This window comes from Trichosurus vulpecula, chromosome 3 (assembly GCF_011100635.1).
Source record: "Trichosurus vulpecula isolate mTriVul1 chromosome 3, mTriVul1.pri, whole genome shotgun sequence".
Classification (NCBI taxonomy): Eukaryota; Metazoa; Chordata; class Mammalia; order Diprotodontia; family Phalangeridae; genus Trichosurus; species Trichosurus vulpecula.
The window spans coordinates 206,263,610-206,277,735 of NC_050575.1; the positions used below are offsets into that span (position 1 = coordinate 206,263,610).

The window sequence follows — 14,126 nt, forward strand, 5'->3', positions numbered from 1 at the left end:
AGTCATGGGGGCACCCTCTTGATATTTTGAAACTCACAACATCAGGGGATCTAGCCCCTTCACCTAGAATGAAAAAAAAAAAAAGCAAACTGTAAGGTAGGTAAGGAATCCAGGCCTGTCTTCACAAGGCCACATGGGCACCTTAATGGGGAGGGCCCAAGTCCCCTCCCTTACAGCATTATCTCTCCAGAAGTTACCAGTGGAATCCAAAAGATGCACCAAGAACACAGTCAAAGAGAAGGTGACCATAGAAACTAGGTTGATTGATCAATAGAAAAGTCGTCAAATGATATGAACAGATATTTCTCAAAAGAATTGCAAATTATTAATAACCAAAAGAATGTTCCAAGTTATTGGTCATAAGAGGTAGACAAATCAAACCAACCCTCATACCAGTAAATTGACAAAAATGACAAGAGATGGTAATAGTGTTGGTAGGGTTGTGGGCAGAGAAGCATTGTTGATGGAATTGTGAATCAATACAATTTTGGAAAGCAATTTGGAATCAGGCAGATAAAGTGACTAAAATGTCTACACCCTTTGACCCGGAGATTCCAGTAGCAAGATTATACCCCAAGGAAATTATTGATAAGAAGAAAGTCACCAAATATTTTTAGCTGAACTTTTTATGGTACTTCCATAAAAGCTGTTTTCTATTGTGTTGCTATTCCAAAAAACCAGAAACAAAATAGAGGCTCTCATTGACTGGGAAATGACTAAAGTTGCAGTACATGAATGTAGTAAAATATTATTGTGCTGTAAAAAATTATGAATATAATGAATACAGAGAACCATAGAAGGATCTACAGGATCCTATGCAGAGTGAAGTAAGCAGAGCCAAGAAAATAGGATACATACTGACTACAATGACAGAAATAGAAAGAACTGCAAAAGGACCAAATGGGAATGTTACAAAATTACAAAGAACAGACATGGCTCCAAAAAGCCCCCACCCCCACTCCTTTGAAGAGGTGGGAAATCCACAGGTATATAATGTGGCAAACATTTTCAAACTTTTTCAATGTATTCTTCAGTTTTGCTGATTTCTTTTCATCTTTTTTTTTTTCTTTAGAAATAGTATTTGTTATATGAGATGACTGGGGGCAAGGAAGTAAGATACTAGAAGAAATTTTTGTGATGTAAAAACAAAAGATACCATCAAAAATTATTTTTAAAATAAAGAAAAAAATGAATGTTGCAAAATTACAAAGAACAAGCATGACCCCAAAGAAAAGAGATGAGAGGACACTTGCGCTCCACTCTTTTGCAGAGGTAGCAGGCTCATAAGTGTGGAATATTGCATACATTTTCAGACTTTTTACAGATATATTGATTGGTTTTGCAGGTTTGGGGGGTAGTTATCATAGAGGGAGCAAGGAGAGAAAAGCTGGGAGGAATTTTGGTGATGTAAAAACAAAAGTTAATACAAATTTATTTTTGTAACCTGGGCATGTGTGTGCATGCTGGCATCAGTTCTTTTAACATGGAGATGCTTTCGAGACAGCCTTTTTGCCTAACATGGAGCCCCCTTCACCCCCTGTGACATGGGTGAGGGTAACTTCCTTTGATTGGCTGCCTGAATCTTTAAAACTGATGAGACAAGTCATTCACCATTTCTTTCCAGCCTCTTATCTGTTTCAAAATGCCAGCTGACCCACAGCTAGAACTCTATGAACTGAACCAGTGAGGGGGGAAGGACTTTCCTTTTCCTGCTCCCATAATTTTACCTCAGCTCCGAGAAAAGGATCTGGTGGTATTTGTTTTCTGAGTTGTTTTTCCTCCTAGGTTTCAGGAGGTGGTCCCCATAGGATTTGGGAGTTTGAGCCAAGGCAAAGCTGGAGTCAGAATTTCAGGAGAGATAGTAGAGCCAGACAGCTGGGCATGAAAGTCCTGAGAAGCTAAGGTGGCTACGACTCAAATCTGAGGAGAGTTCAAGGGGATGACCATCTTTGTGTGTGGCTGAGACAAGGTGGGAGAGTAGGTCAGGGGAAGTGAGTGGTTAGGGTGTTTGAGGGAGAGTCAATATGTATATATTTTTATTTTATTTTATTTTATTTTTAAATTTCTTTATTTATTTTTAGTTTACCACATATGGTTCTACATAGTTTTGAGTTCCAGATTTTCTCCCCTCCCTCCCCCCTCCCGAGTCAATATGTATATTAAGAATCAGTCTAGTATGAAGACAGGATTTGGGAAGAAGAGAAAAACTGTGAGCCATATACTTCAATAAGGAAAGAAAGGGAGGGACCTGGGAGTCTGTAGACAACAGTTAACAGGATTTTAATTAGGTGATAGATGCATGAACTTTAAAGGAAGAGAAGCTACTCAGTCGTGGAGGTAGGGAGAGAACCTGTAAGTGGTGAGCGAAATAATTATTAATAAGCAATGATTTGGGGAGATCCAGAGTTTTCCCCCTTTTTCTAAAGTCCTCATTTCAAGACTCAGCAGAACAGGATGGATGACAGCAGATAAGATTAATATTTTTCTCAATCTTGCTTAGATCCTACTCAACCTTACTAGGAATTTAATCTAATGTGGGGAAAGCCCACAGTGCTCTACCCAGTTTGGGTGGGGATAAATTCATTGATTAGATTGCCCGAGGCTAGGCAATTTAGAAGTAAATGAGCTAAAATGAAATACCCTAGCCCTTCATTAGAATAGGTTCACTTCTACTGTAATATTCATTCTCTCTCATTAACTGTTAACCAATCAGAATTGATTGCCACACCTAGGAACACCCACTCTTCCTGGGGCACGTAAACTGTGAGCCCACCTCCTATGATTGTTCTTTGGCATGATAGTGTCACTGACCCTTTTTATTAATAAATTAATTACCCAGAAATTGTATCTCTTGAACTTTTCAAACATCTTAGTGCAATGGGTCAACTCTCTGACCTCAACCAGTGAGCTGAGAAAAATGAGTGAAGGTGCAGCCAGTACTAGAAAAGGTGACCAGGGATGCTGTGTTATGGGTGGAGGGGAGTTAGCTTTCAGTAATAGCTAGTAAATGGAAGGAGTAGGAGAGGAAAAGATTAAGGATAAAGGGATGGTTATTGTCTATGGAATAGGCATTCCAGAGGGCTCAGTGGAAGGGATAGATGGTTTGGATAAAACTTCCAAGTGGGAATGAGGGGGATGGGAATGAGGAATCAGGTGTGTGGAGGGGTGGGAAATGGGTTTAGAAGATGCCCCACAGGGGTTCAGAATCACTGTGGGAGATAGTGCCATGGTCAAATGAGAGGCTCTGCTTCACTATTCTTCCTCCCTCTGAAGGATGGAGATTAGGTAAGAAAAAGGAGATGGAGGATGAACTTGTTTTTGTTTAGTTAGTTTTCAGTCGTGTCCAACTCTTCATGACCCCTTTTGGGGTTTTCTTGACAAAGATACTGGAATGGTTTGCCATTTCCTCCTCCAACTCATTTTACAGACAAGGAAGCTAGGGGCAAACAGGGTTAAGTGACTTGCCCAGGGTCACACAGTAATTATCTGAGACTAAATTCGAACTCAGGAAAAGGAGTCTCCCTGACTCCACGTCCAGCACTCTATCCACTGTGCCACCCAGCTGCCTTTGGGTGAACTTGTATAGCAAGAGAAATGTCCTATTTCCTATCAAAATTACGTTGTATTTATTTATTTGTGGATATGTTGTATTTTCCCAGTGGAACTTCAACTCCTTGGGAATAGGAATTTATCTTTGCATCCTGAGTCTAGCACCACTCGTGCTCAGCCCCCTTTGCTGGTTAACTATCCATCAGTGCCAAACAAGCCCCTTGACTGAGTTTACCCCCAAACATTCTATCCTCAAAAATTTAACAAGATGTTTTGAGACATCTTTTCTTCTTTCTCTAGAATGAGAATATGAACTTCCTTATTTCTGTATTCTCAATCTTAACATATCCCAAACAGAAGTCATTGGATCTTTCTCCCCAAACCTAACCCTCTTCTGAAGTTCCCTATTACTGTTGAAGAAGGATGTTAACCATATTCCTAGTCAACTCAGGTTTGAAATCTTGGTGTCACAAGATTGGTCCCACAATCCCTTACTCCACAGATCCAACCTGAAATTATGTCAATGTTACGTCCACAACATCTCTCCCATCCATTCCATTATCCTTACTTACAAGGTCACCCACCCTACTTCAGGCCCTTATAACCTCTCACTTATACTATTTCAATAGTGTCCTAATTGATCTCCCAGCTTCCAGTGTCTTGTTTCTAATCCACCCTCCATTTAGTTGCCAAAGAGATATTCTTAAAGCACAAGTCTATTTATGTCATTCTCCCACTTAAAAAGTTTTGATGGCTTCTTATTTCTTTTACAATAACATTAGGATACTGCTCTGATTTAAAGGGGCAGCTTGGTGGAAAAATGGATAGAGCACTGGGCCTGGAGTCAGGAAGAAAAGTTCAAATCTGGCCTCAGACACTTAATAGCTGTGTGACCTTGGGCAAGTCACTTAACTGAGGCAAATAACCTCAGTTTCCTCATCTGTAAAATGAGTTGGAGAAGGAAATGGCAAACCACTCCAGTATCTTTGCCAAGAAAACCCCAAATGGGATCACAAAGAGCTGGACAAGGCTCAACAACAACTGATTTTAAAGTATTTGATCTCACTGAATGGAAAACCTCATTTGTACTTAATCGCATTCCAAGGAAACAAAGTACTGCATTGAAATGTTTTTGCTTTTTAATCAAGGGCCTAATCAGTTTCTAAAGGGAGAGGCCTGATCAGCTCTGGGAGATACCCAAATTCTTCCAAATTGATGACTTCCTTTGATTAATCCAATTAAGAACAGACCATTGACCAGACTGAACGGTTTTAGGAAAAGATTCTACCGGATGTCCTAACATTTGAAATTGTTCTGTTAGGCAAATAAAAAACCCTAACCTAAACTTATTTTAAAATTCAATAAAACATTTATTTAAAGCTCAATACGGGCCTCACACTGAGCTAAGTGCTGAGAATGCAAACATAAGCAAAAAGAAAGCCAGAAAAAACAAAAAGATAGACTTTGTACTCTTTTAAAAATCTTTCTATAAAATTTTGTCTTTGTTTCTTAACATTATAAATGGAAATGATTTGTTGCAGAGAGAATTCCAAAAAATAAGGATGAAGGTCTGTCCTTTGGTTTCCTCGGAGCAACCATCCTTGGATAAACAATTAATAAACTTGTCTCTGACAGATTGTAAGCCAAAGGCGTAGAGTATTAAATTTTTCTCCCAGCTTATTATCTATTTCTGGGATCAACTATAAACTCCTTTATTTGTTCTTTAAAGCTCTTCACAATCTGGTTCTAACCTACTTTTCCAACTCTGTTATACATAGGTCCACTCCTCTCACTCTATTGTGGAGACAAACAGGCTTTCCTATTTTTTCTTACGTACTTGAGATTCTAATCCATGGCCTCTCTGGTGTCTCTGCCTTTGCCATGCACATGTTTCGAATACACTCTATCTTTGCCTCTTAGAATCCCTATCTTCCTTCAAAATTTAGCTCAAATACTTCAATGTGAAGCCTTTCCTGATTCCCCCAGTTCCAAACACATTACTTTCTATTTATTCTGTATATATTTCCAATCCACCAATAGTCAATAAACAGTTATTAACCACCTACCATGTGCTATGTACTGTGCTAAGTGTTGGGGATATAAATACAAAAAAGATCAGTTCCTACCCTAAAGGAGCTTACAATCTAATGGAGGAAGACAATATGTAAAAGGAAGCTGAACAGGGTGGTGATGGGGAACAACATGGGAGGGGGCATGTATGGTGGAGAAATTAGGCAGAGAAGTCTGTACTTCTAATATCAATTAAGTTGGGACTTTCTTTTTTTAACTGTTTTAGAATGATAGATTAATTAAGTGTCTTTGATTGAGCCTTACTAGGTACAAAGTCCCAGGCCCAAACCCCTACCTACTAGGTGCTAAGCTTATGTGGGCGTGAAGCCCTCAGGGTCCTAAGGGGAGTTGCTAAAACCAGAGCCAATAATAGTAGGAGCCTGAGTTCTGGTCCCTCAGATGACTTTTGATGAGGGCTAAAGAGTGTATAAAAAGAGAGAACAGAGCTATTTGCTTGAGGCTTTCACTCCTGGAGGCTTGGGAGTCCGGCAGCTGCTTTAAGAGCCTCCCTGTTGAACTCAGGTTTCTTGGTAACTATGAATTGTATTTGGTCTGTTTATAAATGTATGTTTGTAATTTGTTCGTATTTGCTCTGAATTTCAGGGTGCTGGCTTTTTCCCCTGAACTAAGTGAATGGTATTTGTATGTTGGATTGAAATAAGATTGTTAAACACCTTAATGCTACTTTCCTTAGTAAAGCAGATCAAAAGAACCTGTATTGGTAGCTTTCTGTGTGCTGGCTGTTGGTAGGCCTTACACCCTTACAGCAGTTGCTAGCGAATTGTTGCAGTAAAGTCCCAAAGTAGTGTAGCCAAGTGTCAATCAACAAACATTCAAGCATTTATTAAGCCCTCCCTAAGTGCCAGGACTTGCACTAAGTGCCAGTAAAAGTGAACATTGATTTTAATTCGAATTTTAAGACTTAGTCAAACTGGCATAGGTTGAGTCCTTACTTCAATAGCTGTAATTTGGGTTTATTAAACACTAGTCTACTAGGTTCATTTAGAACAACAGTTCTTAACCTGGGGTCCACAGACACCTAAGAGAACAAATTGATAGATTTCAGGGTCCCCATGAGCCTGGATGGGAAAAAACTACACCTTTAGTTCAATATAAATGATTTCCTTTGTAATCCTATGTATTTTATTTTATATATTTAAAAACATTCTAGGAAGGGGTCCATTGGCTTTACTAGACCTCCACGATATAAAAGAACCCCTGATTTAGAAGATCACATTCAAAGGAGAGAGAATGCATATACATATATGAGCATATGCCAGATACACACAAAGTAGACAGGAGGCAACTTTAGGTGGGAAGGTACTTGTAGCTGGGAGGTCTAGGAAATGTCTGCTGTAGAAAAAAGGTGGCATTTCATTGTATTCTTGGAGGAAACCAGGGACTCCTGGGAATTATTAGGGAAACGGGATAGTCCAAAAGACCAAGGAGGATGAAGAATTTCTATAGCTTAGATTTCTCTTTCTTTTCTTTTTTTAAAAAAGTCAATGATTGTTTTATTTTTTGAAAATATACCTATCATTTATGTATTTTTAACATCATTTTTAAGATTTTGACTTCTGAATTCTTTCCTTCCCTCCAGTCTCTTCCCCTTATATTGAGAAGGTAAGTGATATAGAGGCAGCTATATATAGAGGCAGGTGGTACAGTGGTTAGAGTGCCAGGCCTGGAGTCGGGAAGACCTGAGTTCAGATGTAGTCTCAGATACTCACAGAAAAGGCAAGTAATATGATATCGATTATACAGTTGAAATCATGCAAAACATATTTCCATATTAACTATGGTTCAACATATTTAGATGTACAACCTATAGTGCTTGTCTACTAGTCTGTTTTGGGGACAAACAGTAGAAATTGATGCCAAGGTAGGTCTAGAGGGGAACAAGAGGAGGAGAGCAGACTAGGTTGTTTTTAGGAAGCTGCAAGCCTTTTCAGTGACAACCTCCACCCCCACTCCCCACCCCCAAGGTTCCCAGGAAACCCAAGGCCCATCCTTTTAAGAGCAGCATTTTACTAGTGTTGTTAGGGCAGTTAGGTTGCAGTAGTTAGAGTACGGGGCCTGGAATCAAGAAGACTCCTCTTCCTGAGTTCAAATCTGGGCTGGGACACTTGAGAGCTGTGTAATCCTGGGCTAGTCAATTAACCCCATTTGTCTGAATTCCTCATCTGTAAAAACGGGCTGGAGAAGGAAATGGCAAACCACTCCAGTATCTTTGCCAAGAAAATGCTTAATGGGATCAAAAGAGTTTGGACGTGCCTGAAAAGTGACGGAAGAACAATTGGTAGTGAAATATGGAATACCTTGTTTTCAGAAGAAACAAAACTAAGTCTCAAACAACCGGCAACAGAGAAGATCCAGGTAGATATGAATGAGCTGCAAATGCATAATGGGATGAAGAATTTGGAAGAACAGGAGTAAAAGAAGCCATTAAGGAATTGTGGGATAAGAAGAGAAGATAGTCTCTTGGTGGGAGAAGTGAAGGGTGACTGGTGGAGAACCAGAGTACTTCCCTAAGTACTCTGCTGAAGTTGGCAGACACTGAGGAAGGGCACCGACCCAATGAGTGGGTCCTCTGTGGAGAACTGTTGGGAGGATGTAGGCTCTAGTCTCATGGGATTGGGCATCCATGGATGGATGGCTATCTGCTTTAAAAGGAACTTCCAAGTCAATGAAATCATAGATCCACTTGAGCATTTGAGTACACATGTACATATTTTCTCCCCTAGCAGAATATTAGTTCCTTGGGGACTTGTTGTCCTGTCCCTGAGGATACAGACCCTCATTTCTGTCTTTCTATCCTAATTGGTCAAGCATGGTGCCTGGCACATAATAGATATTTAATAAATGCTTGACTGTTACTTGACAGATTCCCTTCTGCTGGTAGTACTGCCCCTCCTCCCAATCTGTCAATCATCTTGTATCTATTTTGTATCTATACCAGTACCTGTCTTATGTGGTAGACAGTTCCATTTTCATCTTTTTCTCCCCAGTGTCTAGCCCAGTGCCCGGCACTTAGCAGGTCCTTAATTAAAGCTTGTTGACTTATATGTGTGTTGATATGTACCATAGTCAAGTCAACACCATCTTTGATCTTGGAAATATGCCATTCTATTCCTTTCTGGTTGCCTGTGTGCTGTCTTCTATTAGAACACAAGCTCCCTGGCGCAGGGACTGTCTTCACTTTTCTATTTGTATCCTCATTGCCTAGCATAGTATTTGGCCACAGGAAACATTGATTAAGTACTTTTTTATTCATTCAAGTTGCCTCCCTTTTTAGATGTAAGCTCCATTGTAAGACAGGGCAAGGGAGTAAAACACTTAAATGCTTTTTTCCTCCCTATTAGAAGGTAAGTCCCTTGAGGACCCGGCTGTTTCCCTTTCGTATCCCCAGGGCGTAATACACTGCCAAGCACAAAGTAGGAAAGAGAGATAGGGCCTGGACCTGTACTTAGTTACCTTGGTATAGAGAATTCCTAGATGAGGAAATTCCTTTTTGTCAAAGAATGACAGCACTTTCCAGGGCACTGAGAAGTGACTTTCCCATAGGTCACATAGCCAATGCGAGTCAGAAACAGGACGTGAACCCAGTTTCCTGGCTCCAATCTATCCAACATCCTACACTGTCTCTGCACATAGTAGGTATTTAATAAACGATTGGTGGATTGGCATCTACATCGCAGTGGATAGAGCGCTGTATCTGGAACTAGAGAGACCGGAGTTTGAATCTATGCTCAGGTATTTAGTACCTGGGGGACCTGGGGCAAGTCACTTAACCTGTTTCCCTCACTTTCCTCCTCAAAATGAGCATGAAGCAGCACCTACCTTCCGGAGTTCTTGGGAGGGTAAAATACGATATTTGTAAAGCACTTTGCAAATCTCAGAGTGCTATATAAACGTATACTCTTATAAACTGCAGCACTGGTGCAGAGCTGCATTGGTACAGAGTATCCTCACTGTGAGTTCCCTACACAGATCTGGCCAAAACAAACAAAACACAACTCCGGATCCCTCTGAGTCCCAAATCTTGTACTTAAAAAAAAAGATTCTATTGATGTCTTCTGTTTTTCACACCTCATCACGTTAAACCCAGTATCTAACCCTCTTTCCCTGCGAGAGAGCCATCTCATCCTACAAACGGCATTTTTTAAAGAGAAAAAAAAATCAGATACATCGAAAAAGTCCAAAAATACGTGCAACATATAGTGCCTCTGGACCTCCCACCTCCAAGAAAGGAGTGCCTTCTACCTCCTGCTTGACCTTTAGAATTTTGTTACACTCACTGTTAATTTTTTGGGGGGTGTGTGTGTAGTTGCGCTATTTATATTGTTGTAGTCATTACATATATTCTTGGCTTTGGTTACTTCACTCCATATCAGTCCATGTAGAAAATTCTGTGCAGATTTTTATAAAACACGTTCCATCTTCGCTTTAGCCTTTCCCTGGAACTATCTCCCACAAAAGCATCTCGGCGTATCCCCGCGCAGTTCCGCTCCAAAAACATAAGGATTAGTTCTCCGGGTTTTTTAGATGGCCGCACAGTTCTCTCTTCTTGGTTCAAATCCAGTTCCGAGTTTTGTAGTTTGCTCTTTCGGCCGGCAAGGGCGGTGGCGCGCATGCGTACGGCGACGGGGCCCGGGCGTTGCGCCGCTGGGCCCCGGCGCGCCTTCGGGTGAGAGTCCGGGCCTGGGCCTCGGAACCGTCGAGGGGGCGGGGACGACGTTGGGGGCCGGGCCCTGGGGCCTGGGGGGGCGCCGGGGACCGGCCCGGGTAGCGCCTCTGGGAGGTATCCTTGGGGGACCGGGGTCCTGGCTCTGGGCGGTGATCTGCGCTGGGTGGAGGGGAGGTGGGGGAGGAGGCTCCGAGGAAAGTGGGGGAGGGGAAGCATAAGGGCGCAAGGGGGAGGGGCGGGCGGAGGCGGGCACGTGGGGGAGGGGGTAGCGGGAGCGCGCCGTTTCGTGGAGTGGGGTCAGGGGAAGGGAGTGGTTGGGGGAGGGGGAATAAAAGAGAAGGCGAGCGGAGGTTTGAGGGAAAGAGAAAGGAGAGAAGGTAGGGGTGGAATTAAGGAGATGTGGTCCAGGGGAACCCATGGGAAGTGACATTAAAGCACCCCGAGGTTGGAACCTGATCTCTTTAGGTGGCCAGGGCGGTGTCTTAAAAAGAGCCCTCGGTCCTGGGTTCAAAGCTTCGCGAGTTGGGAGCACGTTGATTTAAACCTGGGAATGTCCTTCGAGGTCATCCAGTCCAAGCCCCTAATTTTTTTATGGATGAACAAAACTGAGGCCTAGACACAGGTGAAGTGAATTCCTAAAGGTCACTGAGAGTAGGAAGTAGCAAAATTTTATTTAGTTTTAACTTCTGTTGGATTTAGTTTTGTGGATTTTAATCCACAGCATCCGACTCCCAATTCAACGATGCTTCTGCTCTCCCAGTCTTCTGCGTGACCTTGAGCAAGTCACTTGTCCAGTCTTTGCCTGTGTTTCCTGGAGAAATGACATATTCTAAATGTGTGATATCCTGTGAGCTCCCCTCGGGTCTGAAGATAGGGCATGGGGCCTCAGTGTGGGAGAGGAGTCTTGAGGATTCCTCTGGGGCCTTTGGAGGTTGTGGAGAAGAGCCGCCTCTTTGGTGGGATGATAAACTAGATATTCCCAGGTGGCGATTGGGAATTCAAGGATGGGGGATGCCACTGGTTCTGGGCCTTGGGCAGTTGAAAGGTGATGGGTGGAGGTAAGGTTTCCAGAGGAAAATCAGTCCTGGCTTTTTAAACCCTGAAAGATTATCGCTCTTAAGAGTTCTTTATGATCTCTTAAATAATAGCTGACACATAGAGGTGCTTTACATTTGCAAAGTGCTTTATGCACTGAGATCTTACATGGAAATGACCATATGAGGGAGGAAAGCAGCACAATCATTATTATCCCCAACTTCAGAGAGGAAAGTGGGTTTGCCGGAGGTTACGAATGGCTAAGCCGGAACTTGGGCACAGGCCTTGTGCTTCTTTAAATCCAGTTATCTTTCTGCTGTATAATGTGGGCTCCTTTCAATGTATATATAATTAGAAAACAGCACAAGATAGGAAATAAGTACTCCGTGAAATACAGAGCATGGGCTAGCCTTTTTCTGAGAAAAGGACAAGATTATTTGAGTCAAAAGTTCATAATACTGGAATTGAACTTTGCTCTATCCCCATTGCAATTTGATCTCTTCTTGCTGCAGACTGACGGCATGCTGACTCCCAGGCCTTGGGATACTGTGTCGCTTCCATAGAGATGTCACACCGAGGTGGTGAGCGAGACTTCCAGACTTCAGCCCGGCGCATGGGCACCTCTCTGCTTTTCCAGCTTTCAGTACATGAACGGGAGCTGGACCTGGTGTTTTTGGATCACAGCTATGCCAAGCCATGGAGCGCTCACCCAGATGCCAGCAGTGCCCGCCCAACCCGCATGCTCTTTGTCACCCCCAGGCGTCACCAGGACAGTACCATGTGAGTTTGTGGTCTTACTCCATTAGGGTGCTGAGAGTGCCCCAACAACAGGTACCATGGTTGTTGGATAATGGGGTACGGGGAGGGTGTTTCAGGGGATTCTGGAGGAGACTAGCTTGAGGGATTTAAGGATCCGAGACAATTTTATGATGTTTAGCATATCAGATTAAGGCCTGGGTGTCCAACATATGACAAAATATGGCCTGGCTGATTTCAGCCTGCCTGAGATTTTTATATTTAGAATTCTGTCATTTAAGAAAATGTTTTATTGATGCCTTTTGTTTTTACATCACAGTCATTACTGGATATACCCCCACCTCCATTGAACCTCACTTGTAATAAAGAAAAATAGTTAAGCAAAAACCAACCGACACAGTGGCCACACCTGACGTTCTGCACCTGTAGTCCCTAACTCTCTACCAAAAGGAGGGAGGTGTGTTTCATCATCTGTTCTCGGGGACCAAGATTGGTCATTTCAGTTTTTCAGCATTTGGCTTCCTTTTAATGTTCTTTTTATTTACATTATAGTTGTCATTGTATATATTGTTTTCCTGGTTCTACTTACTTTACTCTTCATCAGTTCACAGAAGTCTACCATCTTTATCTTTTTTATTGTTTCTGGTGCTATTAATAATCTATTACATCCAAATACCATAATTCATGCAGCTACTTCTCAATTAGTGGATGCTCACTGTGTACTTCGTTTTTTGGTTTTGTTTTTCTTTTTGCTGCCACAAAAAATGCACTATGAATATTTGGGTACATATTTGAGATTTTTAGCAAAAAAGAAAATTCAGTGAATTACCTAACACACGAGAACTAATAAAGAGCTCTGGATTTGGAATCAGAGAACCTGGGTTTGATTCCCCACCCTGTCATTTACTACCTGTTTGACATTGGGCAAGTTACTTAACTTCTCTGGGCCTCAGATATCAAATGTCAGGGTTGGACTAGACGATCTCTGAGATTCCTTTGACCTCTAAGTGTTTGATTCTAGTAGCTCATTAGGACTTAACCTATGAAATTTCTGATTATGTGGCCAGCCTCTTCCATGAAAATATTTTCTTTTTCATGAAATTCTTAAAATAAATCTTTTGAACCACCATCAGAGAGGTAAACCTGGAGTCAGAATTCAAATGTGCTGTGACTGAATATATGCCATAGTTCTCAAGAATAATTCACCATGTTAAATAGCAGTTTTTCATTTATTTTATCTAAATTAATTGATGACTAGTAATTGTAATTGAACTTTTATAGGATCGAGTTGATTAAATTGCTTTTATACTTCAGTACCAGTTATGCTTCAGTAACTACTCAGAATCATTATGAGGAATCCACCATTACTAATAGCACAAAATGAATATATCCTGAGCATGTGCTAAATATTGGAAAGACTTGGACCCCCTTGGCCTTAGTGTAGGATTTCTATCTGAATGCCTTCATAAAATAGATACGTTTCTGTCAGGAGCCATTTCCACTCAAAACAGGTATATTGTAGAGAGCAGTATTAATACTTGATTTTGGGGTTGGGGGAAATAAGTTCCAAAGGAGAGCAAAATCAGTAGATAGTTTGAAAATGAGGGTTAGAGTTTGAATGATGTTGGACACAGACTAGAGAGAGAAATCAACTAGTTGGCTTTTTGTTTTCAGGTGTCTGCCGCAGGTCCAGCGTCTGGTGCTCAGCTTTGCATGTTCAGGAAATCGATTTTATCAGTCTCTGCAGGGGAAATCAGGCTTAGTGTCAAAGTATTTGGGAAAATAAAAGGAATCAGAGCAAAGGGAATTGGATAATTTTGAAGGTTGTAGAGCCAGAACTCCTTATTCACCATAGAATATACATTTTTGGTAACCAGAATACTCATGTTTGTAAGGTTTGTTGGCTCTTCTCCTTAGCTAGTGCTGGATATACATGACAGATTTTTACTGTTTGACTTTGCTTTTCTAGAGTCCTGAAGATCACCATTCTTCTGTCATGACACCATTAGTTCTGGCATATTATAATCAA

The 14,126-nt window shown here is 41.6% G+C and overlaps 1 protein-coding gene across 5 annotated transcripts in view; it reads left to right on the forward strand.

The window, feature by feature from the left end:
* Window positions 1–10,212: 10,212 nt before the first annotated feature.
* KANSL3 (KAT8 regulatory NSL complex subunit 3) overlaps window positions 10,213–14,126 on the forward strand; it is a 43,112-nt gene continuing 39,198 nt past the window's right edge. Inside the window, exons 1-2 of one of the 5 annotated variants that reach the window (XM_036750814.1) lie at window positions 10,213–10,306; window positions 11,854–12,121. In XM_036750814.1, the coding sequence (XP_036606709.1) occupies window positions 11,907–12,121 (215 nt within the window). In that variant the 5' untranslated portion in view covers window positions 10,213–10,306; window positions 11,854–11,906. Of the gene's footprint in view, window positions 10,421–11,853; window positions 12,122–12,416; window positions 12,555–14,126 lie in introns of those variants that run through there. The other 4 variants (XM_036750812.1, XM_036750815.1, XM_036750813.1 and 1 more) reach the window with 4 other exon arrangements.